This window comes from Ascaphus truei, chromosome 10, assembly GCF_040206685.1.
Source record: "Ascaphus truei isolate aAscTru1 chromosome 10, aAscTru1.hap1, whole genome shotgun sequence".
NCBI lineage: Eukaryota > Metazoa > Chordata > Amphibia > Anura > Ascaphidae > Ascaphus > Ascaphus truei.
Window position 1 is genome coordinate 55,479,422 of NC_134492.1, and position 15,447 is coordinate 55,494,868.

At 50.2% G+C, this 15,447-nt stretch overlaps 1 protein-coding gene across 4 annotated transcripts in view; it reads right to left on the reverse strand.

The window, feature by feature from the left end:
* Positions 1-502: 502 nt before the first annotated feature.
* The window catches only part of DPH5 (diphthamide biosynthesis 5), a 45,457-nt gene continuing 30,512 nt past the window's right edge, over positions 503-15,447 (reverse strand). Inside the window, exons 4-9 of one of the 4 annotated variants that reach the window (XM_075616977.1) lie at positions 11,529-11,588; positions 4,774-4,894; positions 4,198-4,237; positions 3,795-3,898; positions 1,867-1,947; positions 503-843 (exon numbers count right to left, since the gene is read on the reverse strand). In XM_075616977.1, coding sequence (XP_075473092.1) covers positions 608-843; positions 1,867-1,947; positions 3,795-3,898; positions 4,198-4,237; positions 4,774-4,894; positions 11,529-11,588 — 642 coding nt within the window. In that variant the 3' untranslated portion in view covers positions 503-607. The remainder of the gene's footprint in view (positions 844-1,866; positions 1,948-3,794; positions 3,899-4,197; positions 4,238-4,773; positions 4,895-11,528; positions 11,589-15,447) is intronic. The other 3 variants (XM_075616979.1, XM_075616978.1, XM_075616980.1) reach the window with 3 other exon arrangements.

Sequence of the window (15,447 nt, forward strand, 5' to 3'; positions counted from 1 at the left end):
TGGAAATCCAGCCGCTCCTCGGAATTGCCGCTCAGTTTGACCCGCCTATTTCTGCGCCGAAAGTTCCCGACAATACTGATCCGGGAATGAAATTAATTCAAATTACCCGTATGGCAAACTGCAACGTGATGATACCAAGGTGTGAAGGAAGAGATGAACCGCCACTCTGACTGTGCACAGATGTGTATACACACACACACACACACACACACACGCACAATGCAACAAGTGATACAAATTAGAGACTGCTCACAATTTGTAAAATGTAATGGGGACTAAGTACTTGTTACCTCAAATCTTACAGTTTATTTAGATCCCGCAGGGAGGTGCCGCGATATAAACACCGCCCGGTGACAGGAGACACAGTTTGGGTGAAATGTCGGGGTGAAGAATTTCAACAACTTTCCTGGAAAGTCCTCGCGAAGATATTTCCGCCGATATATAGAACATGAGCGGGCAGGAGATAGCGGGCAGGGTGGCCGGGTGTGAGATATATATATATATATATATATTTATGCAATGGAGTGCAGGCCCCCTGGTGACAGGTTTACAATTACATGGCGATGTAATAGGTGAATTTGACACTTTAGGACACAGCGAAACGCAACTACGACAAATACGTGGAACTGTCCTCCATATTTATCTGCTCGAAGCTGGATGGATCCACGGCAAATAGCCTCAGCATGTCCAGTTCCAGGGGGTGCATGCAGCCGCTGATCACCAGGGAGTGCAGGGGACCCCCCATGTCTACCGAGCACAGCTGCTGCAGGGTGCCCGACGCGATCTGCTGGTCCGAGGCCCCGACCCGCGCCAGTCCCACGCAGATGGTGTTCTCTGTGAGAGCTGCCAATACAGGAGAGAAAAGGGGCAACCCGTCTTAGCTTACAGATATCGAACAAAGCGCCTCCCAATGACATGGCCGTCCTGACAAAGTAAAGCGGCACTTTGGCCTTTTTTTGCCTTCTTTAGAAATTAGAAATGTATTAATTAAAATGTTATCATGTATCACTGTAATCCGGGGGGCGGATTCTATGTTAAAAGGCCCGGCGGGTAGTGTCAGGGAGGAGCCGGATAATGTCCTCGACATTGAAGCGCCTGGTGACCTTCAGCAAGTCAACTTTCCTTCCGGTGCGCCCTGGGCACGAGAAATTCAATTGTACGCCCCGCAAACCAGGACAGCGCAAGAAAGAGAGAGGGAGAGGCAGTACGGAGAAAGAGGTACTGCCTGGCAGAGAGCGTGAGAGACAGTAAGAAAGAGAGAGGGAGAGGCAGTACGGAGAAAGAGGTACTGCCAGGCAGAGAGCGTGAGAGACAGTAAGAGAGAGAGAGGGAGAGGCAGTACGGAGAAAGAGGTACTGCCAGGCAGAGAGCGTGAGAGACAGTAAGAAAGAGAGAGGGAGAGGCAGTACGGAGAAAGAGGTACTGCCAGGCAGAGAGCGTAAGAGACAGTAAGAAAGGAAGGTAGGCCCTAAGAGAGAGCTTAAGAGACAGTGAGAGGAAGAGACAGCAAGTAGGGACGTAGACCCTCTGACTGGGACGATATGGACAGTTTATCACGCCAAGGTTAAGGCGGTATTCATGTGAGCGCGGAGAATGGCGTGTAAGCATTCCCCTTCGCTCATTTTATGAAGGGAGATGCAATGAATATGGCAGAACATATTGGGTATATTAATCAATCGGGCACACAAGGGGTTAACGTTGGTTACAAATTGCCTTAAAAATACAAGATTGGTTTTTAGGGCCTGTCAAACCAGGCCTGTGCTGTTTGGGACTGAGGCGATCTCCAGTTAACATCTCTTTTGCCAGAGATGAGATTACAATATGGCTTTCCTGACATTAGAATAAACAGGACACTTTTAAATGCACCTTCAAAGGCTGCGGCCCCGCTGTCTGCGCTGCACGCGCGCCTCCCAGGCTGGCGGTGCGCGCCTCCCGGTCTGCAGTGAGCTGCAGGGGAAAAGACAGGGGGGAGCGGCCATGACGTCACCCGGCAGGTTCGCCCTCATTGGCTGACCGGCCAGGGGGTGTGGCCTAGCGCTCCGCTGCTAGTTCTGCTAACAATTTTCATGTCTGCCTGAAACACTGGCCGCGCAGCACGGCGGCCCCTCCTCGCAGCACGGCGGCCACCCCTCGCAGCACGGCGGCCGACCCTCGCAGCACGGCGGCCCCTCGCGGCACGGCGGCCCCTCGCAGCACGGCGGCCCCTCGCAGCACGGCGGCGGCCCCTCGCAGCACGGCGGCGGCCCCTCGCAGCACGGCGGCCGCCCCTCGCAGCACGGCGGCCGCCCCTCGCAGCACGGCGGCCGCCCCTCGCAGCACGGCGGCCGCCCCTCGCAGTGGGCCCGGCACCATTGAGGGGGGGCTCTTGTCCCAGGCAGCGGGGTGTGTTGTGGGATGAGACTCGCGAATTCTTATCTTTCGGACGCCCGTGCCCTCTCTGGGAAGAACATACGACATGCGGTGACGCACGGTGCAGGGTTTCTGCGCATGTTTAGCCTGTTATTAAAGAAACTGTTCTGCATTCATTGTAACTGAATGTTCTTGTAGGAATCTATTTCTGTAATCTAAGCGCTGAATAGTTTCTAAATGAACGCTGAACTTCAATAAGTAATGACGTTGGGCTCGGTTTGAACGGTTTGCACGCTTTGTAGAGTACATGACATTTTCGGACACAGATGTGGGTGTGATAGGTGCTTAGTTTTCCTTATGTATCTGGTGGAACATGTTGTTATATAGGTGCCTCCAACGCCTACTAAACATCCTGTATGATCAGCGAGTGTCAGAGAATCAGTGTGAGTGTTTACAGCGGGTCCCCTTGCAGCCGTTATAGTGTCTGGGGACGGGGTGCCTTCTGGGTCCCCTGTGTCTCGGGGTGTGGCCACGTGGCTGTAGGATGTGGTACTCACACAGGATGTGCTGCGGACCGTGGCTGGGGCGAGGTCCTTCTCCCAGGTAACCCAGAAACAAGAAGCGCCTGCACCTTCCCTCCTCCCCCGCTTCGAGAAGCGACACAGCAGTGCGCAGAAAGGACGCAGCACAGCGCACTGCCCCGCGCAGAAAGGAAGCAGCCCCGCGCAGAGCAACGCAGCCCTGCGCAGAAAGGACGCAGCACAGCGATGCAGCCCCGTGCAGAGCGACAGCACAGAGCAGAGCGACGCAGCACAGCACAAAATGACGCAGCACAGCGCAACAAGGACGCAGCACAGCGCAACAAGGACGCAGCACAGCGCAAAAAGGACGCAGCACAGCGCAAAAAGGACGCAGCACAGCGCAAAAAGGACGCAACCCCACAAGACAAAGAGCCGAGCGACGCAGCACAGCGCAGAAAGGAAGCAGCACAGTGCAAAGCGACGCAGCACAGCGCAGAGCGACGCAACGGCATACAGAAAGGACTCTGCACCGTTCAGAGCGATGCAGCACCACGCAGAATGTAACATAGAATAATTATTTAAGATCTACAAATACTTACTAAACTGGGAAAGGCAGGAGTACCAAATATTACTGAGACGTGGAGCTTATACAGGGGATTCACTAACTGCGGGGGGTGCAGTGATTGTGGCGGCTCACGTGTTAATGGATAATTGCCCAGATCCGAAGGAGAGGAGGGGCGCTGCGATCCCTAGGCCGCAGTGATCGTGGCGTTAGTGGATAATTACCCGGCTGCGGGGGTGCTGCGATCCCTAGGCCGCAGTGATTGTGGCGCCTCGTGTTAGTGGATAATTACCCGGCTGCGAGGGTGCTGCGATCCCTAGGCCGCAGTGATCATGGCGCCTCGCGTGTTAGTGGATAATTACCCAGCTCTTCGCCCAAAGCCCTCCGGTTTTGAACGATCTCCACAAGTTGCTTTGCGGCCTGACTCACAGTCATATAACGAGGCGGCTCGTACACCTTCCTCCCCCTGAAATACAAACGCGCACAGTCACTGACACCTCAGAACGTAGGGGGGGTGCATCTGCGAGCTGGTGTTTCTGCGCGTGTGGGGCCAGCGTTTTTGCGTTTGCCTGCGTGCTGGCGTTTTTGCGCATCTGCGAGCTGACATTTTTGCGTGTGCCTGCATGCTGGCGTTTTTGCATGTCTGCTTAATGGTGTTTGCGTGTGCCCGCATTTTTACGTGTGTGTAATAGGTAGGTGTGTGTGTAATAGTTAGGGGTGTGTGTGTGTAATAGTTAGGGGTGTGTGTGTATATATAACACTCACTTCATCAGATTCTCGATGGATTGCTCCTTAACTTTGATATCTGCGGCACAAACACAAGACAAATCCGTTATCAGAGGAGACAGTCTGCCGCTAAATCTACATGCAAGTTCGTGCGACCCGAACAGCACTATCGCAGTTAGAAGTCTACATATACAAATATACAGTGCTAAGATCTCAGATAAATGCTTCATATTAACGCACTGATCCCTAATCCAACGCGAGTGCAACTCCTATAATGTTAGGACATATGCTGCTCTGGGGAGGCCGCCATTTTAAATTCCCAAACACTTAATATTTGAAACATTTATATCTCTTGAAGGGAGCGTCAGCTATGAAAAAATTGAAATAAAAGCCGCGGTACTGTGTACCTATAACACCGCGATACTGCGTACATATTACGCCGCGGTACTGCGTACCTCTAACGCCGCGATACTGCGTACATATTATGCCGCGGCACAGCGTACCTATAACGCCACGGTACTGCATACCTGTAATGCCGCGGTTCTGTGTACATATAACGCCGCGGTATTGCGTACATAACACCGCGGTACACCCCCACGACCCCCCGATCCTCACCCAGTAAGCAGAGCGTGTGCATCCCGTTCAGCCGGTTCCTCCTGATCTTGTCATAGAAACTCTCTGGCTTCCATGTATCCGTCCAGAAGACGATGGAGACCGTCTCCCCGAAATTATACAACTGGGAAGGGGGACACAAAAGGAGAAACATTCTGTTGGGGCCTCGGGAAGGCGGTTTTCTCTCCTCCACCCCTCCAGAGACACACACGCAGCCGCCATTTTGTGCTACCCAATCCCACTGACTACCAATAGGCTCATTAGGAATAACAGTCTCTCTCACACGCGTGTGCAGTTAGACAGTCTATCTGTATCTCAGAAACTCCCTCTCCAGTCTGTGTGTGACGTGTGCGTGTGACCTCCGCTTGTCCTCCCACTACAGATATCCATGTGTACGTGTTTGGGAGCAGAGATTTCCTTTGGAGGCAGCAGCAGAAACCTAGAATTGGAAGAACTTTTCGCCCTGTATAAGGCTGGGACAGTATGTATACTACAAAAAACAAAACACAAAGGGAGCCCAGAGCTACATCCACCAAAAATACACTGTGCAATACATATACATATATATTTTTTTAAATTGGGGGGGGGGGGTTTATATGAGCGTACTGGGTATGTGTTTGGTACAGTATGTAACCCGTTACAAGGACTGCATTTTTCTATTCAGGTCTGCACCGGAGGTTTGCCGGCGATTTCTTTACCCGACACGTCAGCTGCATATTGTATCCTCTCTGCATTTCAATGATGTCTCTTCTATATTGGGCTTATACTGTATTAATTACCGTCATCCAGGTTCTATTACTCATAGGCTACTGAAGTAGAATAGGTAATAGAAGACAAACAAGCCAATGAAACAATCACACAATTAAAAAGTCACAAAGCCCGCGAACCAGTACAGCTGTTATCAATTAGTTGTTGAGCTGAAGGCTTGATTGAGAGAAAAGTCCCGTATACTCCGGAATCCATTTTGGAGTGTCTGTCAGCTGATCCTCTGCTACCGTCTTTCTACGCATCTCTGGTTGCTGTGGAGACCAGTCTAATATTGATAGAACTCTGCGCATGCGTGGCACTGTATCGCGGCCCATTTGACAACTCTGAATACTGCAGTACTGTGAATCGAGGAGGAAACTACGTGGGACAAGTGTAAGTGATGGGGAACGTGAAGGGATGGGTAGACAGTGTTGTAGCTACGGGAAGGAATGGGACAAGGTAACGCTAAAATGTAAAAGTTCAACAGTTGTCTTTAGAGCAGGCCTGCCCAACTCGTAAAGTGAGCAGGGCCGAACTGCTCCAAGCAAAAAAAATTTTGGCCGCACGGGTTAAATCATCATCATCATCATCATCATCCTCATCTCTCCTACAGCACCTCTCATCACCATCCTCATCCCCCTCCCCTCAATATGACACTCTTCCAATCCCCTCAATATGACACACTCTCTCCCTCCCCTCAATATGACACTCTCCCCCTCCCCTCAATATGACACACTCTCCCCCTCCCCTCAATATGACACACTCTCTCTCCCTCCCCTCAATATGACACTCTCTCTCCCTCCCCTCAATATGACACTCTCTCCCCCTCCCCTCAATATGACACTCTCTCCCCCTCCCCTCAATATGACACTCTCTCCCCCTCCCCTCAATATGACACTCTCTCCCCCTCCCCTCAATGACACACTCTCCCCCTCCCCTCAATGACACACTCTCTCCCTCCCCTCAATATGACACTCTCTCCCCCTCCCCTCAATATGACACTCTCTCCCCCTCCCCTCAATATGATACTCTCCCGCTCCCCTCAATATGACACTCTCCCCCTCCTCTCAATATGACACTCTCCCCCCCTGCAACTCACATCACTCTCTCCCCCCCTGCACCTCACATGTCAGCAGCCCCCCCTCACATGTCAGCATCCCACCCCCCCTCACATGTCAGCAGCCCACCCCCCCTCACATGTCAGCAGCCCACCCCCCTCACATGTCAGCAGCCCACCCCCCCCTCACATGTCAGCAGCCCACCCCCCTCACATGTCTGCAGCCCACCCCCCCCCCCTCACATGTCAGCAGCCCACCCCCCCTCACATGTCAGCAGCCCACCCCGCCTCACATGTTAGCAGCCCCCCCCCTCCTCACATGCCAGCAGCCCAACCCCCCTCATGTCAGCAGCCCACCCCCCCTCATATGTCAGCAGCCCACCCCCCCTCACATGTCAGCAGCCCCCCCTCCTCACATGTCAGCAGCCCACCCCCCTCCCATGTCAGCAGCCCCCCCCTCACGTCAGCAGCCCCCCCCCTCACGTCAGCAGCCCCCCCCTCACGTCAGCAGCACCCCCCCCCACCAGCCCGTTTTTCACACACACACACACACACACACACACACACACACACACACACACACACACACACACACACGCTCTGACCTCCAACCCGCCCCCCGGCATCCTGCTATTGGAAAAAAAAACAAAAAAACTCACGGCTGCCGCATCCTCCTCATGCGGCCCCGCGCACCGCAAAACCCGGGGGCGGAGAGGGGGGAGGGAGGAGTGGGGGGGAGGATGAATCGCTGCACAGAGAGGCCAGGCGCGGGCCGCGCAGAGAGGCCAGGCGCGGGCCGCGCAGAGAGGCCAGGCGCGGGCTGCGCAGAGAGGCCAGGCGCGGGCCGCGCAGAGAGGCCAGACGCGGGCCGCGCAGAGAGGCCAGGCGGGCCGCGCAGAGAGGCCAGGCGCGGGCCGCGCAGAGAGGCCAGGCGCGGGCCGCGCAGAGAGGCCAGGCGCGGGCCGCGCAGAGAGGCCAGGCGCGGGCCGCGCAGAGAGGCCAGGCGCGGGCCGCGCAGAGAGGCCAGGCGCGGGCCGCGCAGAGAGGCCAGGCGCGGGCCGCGCAGAGAGGCCAGGCGCGGGCCGCGCAGAGAGGCCAGGCGCGGGCCGCGCAGAGAGGCCAGGCGCGGGCCGCGCAGAGAGGCCAGGCGCGGGCCGCGCAGAGAGGCCAGGCGCGGGCCGCGCAGAGAGGCCAGGCGGGCCGCGCAGAGAGGCCAGGCGCGGGCCGCGCAGAGAGGCCAGGCGGGCCGCGCAGAGAGGCCAGGCGGGCCGCACAGAGAGGCCAGGCGGGGCGCACAGAGGCCAGGTGGGCCGCATGTTGTGCAGACCTGCTTTAGAGTCTCAGAGATGTCCCGTAAAATCCATAATTGATCATCCTAATCTCCACAGTTGGAGTATTCTCTATATATGTGGGAAGGGACAATGATCATAAAGTAGGAGAGTCTATTTATAGGAAGCATCCTAACTTAAAGTCTTCATTGAGGCCATACGGACCCATAGTTTTTCGTTCAAAAATCATCTTGACCTCGAGCTGTAATAGTAGTTTATTTCTATCGCCGCCCCTTGACGGGGTGTTTGCCCGAAGGATCGGCATTTATCTCCTGGCAGCCAGACTGTGTCTATGTTTTCTAAAATGCCTCGCCACAGGTAGGAAGTTGAGATCCTCATCTGTACTGTTGTCCTGAAGTGCTTTCCTAATGGTGGATCTGCGGACAGCCATTCTTTCCTTCAGCATCCTGCTCGTTTTGCCTATATAATATAGACCGCAGGGGCACTTGATAACGTATACTACCAAACGTGTTTCACAGTTGAGGTAGTTCTTGATTTTAATTTGGTTACCATTATGGGGGTGGGCGAACGACTGGCCAGTTTGCATGAACGGGCAGTTAAAGCTGCAGTTCAGTCTTTTTTTTTTAATTAATTTTTTTACTTCAATAGTTTCATGTGGGCAATCTCTAATTACCTAAAGAACTGCATGGCTGTCGGTCAATTCGTTCTCCGTCTATTGATCAGCAAAGTTTGGCGACATCTTTAAATATGGGGAATGTAAATCGTTGCGATAGGAACAATTAATTTTTTTACTTCAATAGTTTTATGTGGGCAATCTCAATTTCTTACTACAGAACTAATTTATTAAAAAAAACACACATGCAGGATATTGCCTGAACTGCAGCTTTAATGCAGCCATGGCATTTAAAGGCCCCGGGTTTTCTTGTTAGCCAGGTAGCGGTTGGTGAATATTTTGTCACCGGGTCGGCTTGTGTAAGGGTTTCCCCCAGATTGCGTCCTCTGCGATAACAAAGCTGCGGCGGAGTTTTGCAGAGATGCCCGATTTTTGCAACATTAGATAGAATGTCCCAGTGCTTGTGTACACTGCGTTTAATAAAGCTGGAAGCCGCCCTGTATGTACTGATGATATTGATGCGTTTATCCACAGTATTGCTCATATGGGGTGTAAGCAAGGTGTTCTGTCCACTGCCCTCGCTTTGTTCAGGGCATCATCAACTTCCATTTTATGGTATCCCCCGTCATAGAAACGTTTGGCCATTAGGTGCAACAAATTTTCCACCTCCATTTGATCACTTGTAATCCTTTATACCCGTAACATCTGCGAATACGGGAGTCCGTGTTTTAATGACATGGGATGATGACTTGTGGCATGCAACAGAGTATTCTTGTCTGTTGCTTTTTGGAAAATCCCAGTGGCAAGTTTTCCATTATCCTTGTATACCACCATGTCCAGAAAAGTTACCCTGGTCAGACTGTATTTGGCCGTAAACTGTATTGTAAAGGGAATATGATTGAGATAAGCAATGAATTCCAAAACTTCATCTTCTTGTCCCCCCAATATGAGGAACACATCGTCGATATAGTGTGTGTAGTGCAGAATACATTGTGCAAATGGCGCATCATTTAGGAGATGCGTCTGCTCGTAACTGTCCATAAAGAGGTTGGCATAGGAGGGCGCCATGTTTGAGCCCATGGCTGTCCCCATTATTTGAAGATAGAACCCTCTCTCGACCCTTAAAAAGTTCTTATGCAAATTGACCTCTATCAAGAGGAGTATGACCTCTGGTGGGGGACCCTCATGTTCTGGAAAGTTGCAAAAATGTTGTCGAAAGGCCTCTATACCACCCGCATGTGGGATATTAGTGTATAGGCTCGACACGTCCAGGGTCACAAGGAGTTTGTCCGCTGTATTGATGGAGATAGTTGTTAATCTGTTGATAAAATTGGGTATTTTTAACGTAAGATGCCATCTTTGCCACAATGGGTTGCAGAAAGAAATCCATACTGGGATATAGGATGGCAGAGAGATCCTCTGGCTGATATGATCAGTCTGCCCGGTGGGGGGGGGGGGGGTGGTAGACTTATGTATTTTGGGAAGTGTGTATATGACTTCCATACTCTCCCCCACTCCTCCAGAGACACACACGCAGCCGACAATTTTGTGCGTCACTCTACCAGGCTGTGGGACCCAGCACGCACCGCACTCAGGCTCCGCCCGTGATGTCACGGGTGATGCGCATCGCACGCGAGTTACATGCAGGCGTCGCACGGCTCTCCAAAGTCTTGCTCTCAGCAATCCTGCAACACCTGCTCTTCTCCCCGCCCCTGCCTATATCTTAATATTCACACGTAATCTCTTTGCTTTGCCACATATCGCACAGAGGAATTCATGATAATATACTTTGAATCAGTAGGACGACAAGGCATTTCCTATGAAGGGAAACCCCTCACTATATATGAGCAAACACCTCTGCAAATCAGGTGGACAATATACAGAATGATAGTTGAGCGATGACACCCTACTCTATTAAAAGCTTTCCGTTTTCCTTCTGAGCATTGACCCACTCCCCCACACACATTTCCGAAGCCCCCTCCTAACCCATCCAACTGGGAGAAAGTCTCTGGGAAAATCCCTGCTGCCTGGGGATTGAATAACATGCCGGTTAAAACTAGATGAAGTTTTCATTCCAGTCTTATGTCACTGCCCTCAGTGGGAGAAGCCAGACATACAACAGAAGCCTAAGCCTGAAGCCAGACATACACACCTGATCTCACCTACGCCTCCCTGCCATCTCTTCCCCTGTAAATGGTGTTAACCTTTTCATTTAACACCCATCTACAGCACTTATTCCCTCACCTGCTGTCTCTGTAAATTTCCTCTCAAACCTCTTAAATTGTAAGCTCTTCGGGGCAGGGATTTCCTTTCCCATTGTCTGATTTTTGCTGCACTTATTGTATTTTAAAAATTCCCTGTACTGTATTCTTTGGGAAGCGCTGAGTACACTTTTGGCGCTATATAAATAAAGACATACAGTACAATAAAAACAGCGGAGACAAGCAGAGGACTGGGAGAGGAGAAAGCAGTCATAGACTCGCTGACACAGCGGCCAATCCTTACAGCTAAACCGGTGTATGTCAGCAGATCATGAAAAATTGTGGGAAACAAATGTAGGTTAAATACTTGTATACAATCGTTAACATGACGTGTGTAAAACATTTTGGGCAGGGATGGTCCCATCAAGTGAACCTCATCAAGAAGAACGTCTTTTTAAAAATGTAATATGACAAATCCTACCGTTAAAAATATTCCCAAATCAACGTGTCGGGGATAATTTGAACGAGAGTTATGGGTTTGATGCAGACTCTGCAGGGACACTTAACAACAACCACATTGGTGTGGGAAGTGGGATCCCCAGCCGTGCACACATCCACCTTTATAGATGTTCCACTTTTACTTCTACTGTTTATTATTAAAATGATTTACCGCCCAGCGCATATGATCCTGTGTGAGAGTGCAATAAAAGTAATGATGCGGTTGTGTCTGCCGTGGTTTCCGGAAGCGTGTGAAGGTGAGCCGGGGCAGAGATTTATTGCTTAATGGTTCACGGGAAATCAGAGAGAAGTGTGAGCTTTTTCTGAAGAGGACAGCGATTTCAGTGTGTTACCCAAGAGCTGCGGGCGTCGGCTCTCCAGAACGGAGTGTTGCACAACGGGGGGAAGCAGCCCTTAAAAAAAGAAAGAAAACCACAGCATGAATAAATAGCTCAGTGGTACGGCCTTTGAAGTGGGTGAAAAATAGATTGTCAGCTTCTTGGGGCAGGGACTTCTGCAGCCATATTATGTGTGCGACACTGCAGATACCGCTAGTGATGCGTGAGAAAAAGCATCAAGAAAATGCCCATTTTTGTTTTCTTCTACCAAGACCCCCCACACCCCCTATTAACCCTTTCTATTTAATATCTATTCTGCAGCACTCTGCTCATACATTAGCTATCAAATTTGGGTAAAAAAAAAAAAAACAATCGCCCAGATGTGATCAATTAACCCTATCACTGCCATTACTACACTTTGCCCCTTGGAGGGACTAGCCCCTGTATCTGATACCCCCCCCCCCCCCCCATGCACCATCCACAGAAACACACGATCAGTTTCACATGTACTTTGGTGTACTTGAGCATGAGTATGAACATATTACCAGACAATAAAACCTTCCTCTCCTTTCATAAACAGGAAACACCTTTCTTTCTAACTCGAGAGCCAGTGACTTGAGCCGGCTCCGTGCCAATGTTTGGGTCACAATTAAGATTGTCCTCATGTTTTTCTTCGGGTGGGGTTTAAAATAAAAAATAGCCCATATCTCCGCTTGATGAGGGAGGTTTGTAATTTTAAAGAGGGGGTCTGTCTGCGGTCTTCGGAGCTGGAAAATGGAACCCCAAGGAAAGGATTGGGATATAAGGGAGGTTGTAACGGGAAATAAAAAAAACCCAGGGCAATTAGATTGGTATTTTCTTCAATTATCCATTCGCCCGTTGATACGTCACGTGCCGGGCAATGATGCAGCATGCAGGACAATGCTGCTACATGCAGAGCAACGATGCAGCGCAATGGGCAAGATAACAGAGCCTTCCTCTGCATTAATATACGGTAAATACAACTGTAGTATCTGTCACATAGGCTGAACATGATGGGTGGGTCTTTTTTTTTTTTTTTTTTAACCTCATCCACTAGAACACACGGAGCAAAAATAACACACGGAGCAAAAATAACACACGGAGCAAAAATAACACACGGAGCAAAAATAACACACGGAGCAAAAATAACACACGGAGCAAAAATAACACACGGAGCAAAAATAACACACGGAGCAAAAATAACACACGGAGCAAAAATAACACACGGAGCAAAAATAACACACGGAGCAAAAATAACACACGGAGCAAAAATAACACACGGAGCAAAAATAACACACGGAGCAAAAATCACACACGGAGCAAAAATCACACACGGAGCAAAAATCACACACGGAGCAAAAATCACACACGGAGCAAAAATCACACACGGAGCAAAAATAACACACGGAGCAAAAATAACACACGGAGCGATGCGGGGCCGACGTCCCATGCAGAGGAGGAGGGAGAAGAAAAACACTTCTACACATTTTCATGTGATACAAAGGAAGATCATGTCCTGGTGGAATTACGGTCATTGAATTACCGGGCACAAGAAATCGGTAAACACCGAAAATCCCTGTACACCGCTTCCCAAGGATAATCATCACGCTGGTCCTTATACATCGCCCGCTATCTCATGGTAATAATGATCATCACGCTGGTCCTTATACATCGCCTGCTGTCTCATGTGGTAATAATGATCATCACGCTGGTCCTTATACATCGCCCCCGCTGTCTCATGTGGTAATACTGATCATCACGCTGGTCCTTATACATCGCCCGCTGTCTCTCATGTGGTAATAATGATCATTACGCTGGTCCTTATACATCGCCCGCTGCCTCATGTGGTAATAATGATCATCACGCTGGTCCTTATACATCGCCCCGCTGTCTCATGGTAATAATGATCATCACGCTGGTCCTTATACATCGCCTGCTGTCTCATGGTAATAATGATCATCACGCTGGTCCTTATACATCGCCCCCGCTGTCTCATGTGGTAATATTGATCATCACGCTGGTCCTTATACATCGCCCGCTGTCTCTCATGTGGTAATAATGATCATTACGCTGGTCCTTATACATCGCCCGCTGCCTCATGTGGTAATAATGATCATCACGCTGGTCCTTATACATCGCCCCGCTGTCTCATGTGGTAATATTGATCATCACGCTGGTCCTTATACATCGCCCGCTGCCTCATGTGGTAATAATGATCATCACGCTGGTCCTTATACATCGCCCGCTGTCTCATGTGGTAATAATGATCATCACGCTGGTCCTTATACATCGCCCGCTGTCTCATGTGGTAATAATGATCATCACGCTGGTCCTTATACATCGCCCGCTGTCTCATGTGGTAATAATGATCATCACGCTGGTCCTTATACATCGCCCCGCTGTCTCATGTGGTAATAATGATCATTACGCTGGTCCTTATACATTGCCCCGCTGTCTCATGTGGTAATAATGATCATTACGCTGGTCCTTATACATCGCCCCGCTGTCTCATGTGGTAATAATGATCATCACGCTGGTCCTTATACATCGCCCGCTGTCTCATGTGGTAATAATGATCATCACGCTGGTCCTTATACATCGCCCGCTGTTTCTCAGGTGGTAATAATGATCATCACGCTGGTCCTTATACATCGCCCGCTGTCTCATGTGGTAATAATGATCATTACGCTGGTCCTTATACATCGCCCCGCTGTCTCATGTGGTAATAATGATCATTACGCTGGTCCTTATACATCGCCCCGGTGTCTCATGTGGTAATAATGATCATTACGCTGGTCCTTATACATCGCCCGTTGTCTCATGTGGTAATAATGATCATCACGCTGGTCCTTATACATCGCCCGCTGTCTCATGTGGTAATAATGACCATCATGCTGGTCCTTATACATCGCCCGCTGTTTCTCAGGTGGTAATAATGATCATCACGCTGGTCCTTATACATTGCCCCCGCTGTCTCATGTGGTAATAATGATCATCACGCTGGTCCTTATACATCGCCCGCTGTCTCATGTGGTAATAATGATCATCACGCTGGTCCTTATACATCCCCGCTGTCTCATGTGGTAATAATGATCATTATGCTGGTCCTTATACATCGCCCGCTGTCTCATGTGGTAATAATGATCATCACGCTGGTCCTTATACATCGCCCGCTGTCTCATGTGGTAATAATGATCATCACGCTGGTCCTTATACATCGCCCCGCTGTCTCATGTGGTAATAATGATCATCACGCTGGTCCTTATACATCGCCCCGCTGTCTCATGTGGTAATAATGATCATTACGCTGGTCCTTATACATCGCCCCGCTGTCTCATGTGGTAATAATGATCATCACGCTGGTCCTTATACATCGCCCGCTGTCTCATGTGGTAATAATGATCATCACGCTGGTCCTTATACATCGCCCGCTGTTTCTCAGGTGGTAATAATGATCATCACGCTGGTCCTTATACATCGCCCGCTGTCTCATGTGGTAATAATGATCATTACGCTGGTCCTTATACATCGCCACTGCTGTCTCATGTGGTAATAATGATCATCACGCTGGTCCTTATACATCGCCCGCTGTCTCATGTGGTAATAATGATCATTACGCTGGTCCTTATACATCGCCCGCTGTCTCATGTGGTAATAATGATCATCACGCTGGTCCTTATACATCGCCCGCTGTCTCATGTGGTAATAATGACCATCATGCTGGTCCTTATACATCGCCCGCTGTTTCTCATGTGGTAATAATGATCATCACGCTGGTCCTTATACATCGCCCGCTGTCTCATGTGGTAATAATGATCATCACGCTGGTCCTTATACATTGCCCCCGCTGTCTCATGTGGTAATAATGATCATTACGCTGGTCCTTATACATCGCCCGCTGTCTCATGTGGTA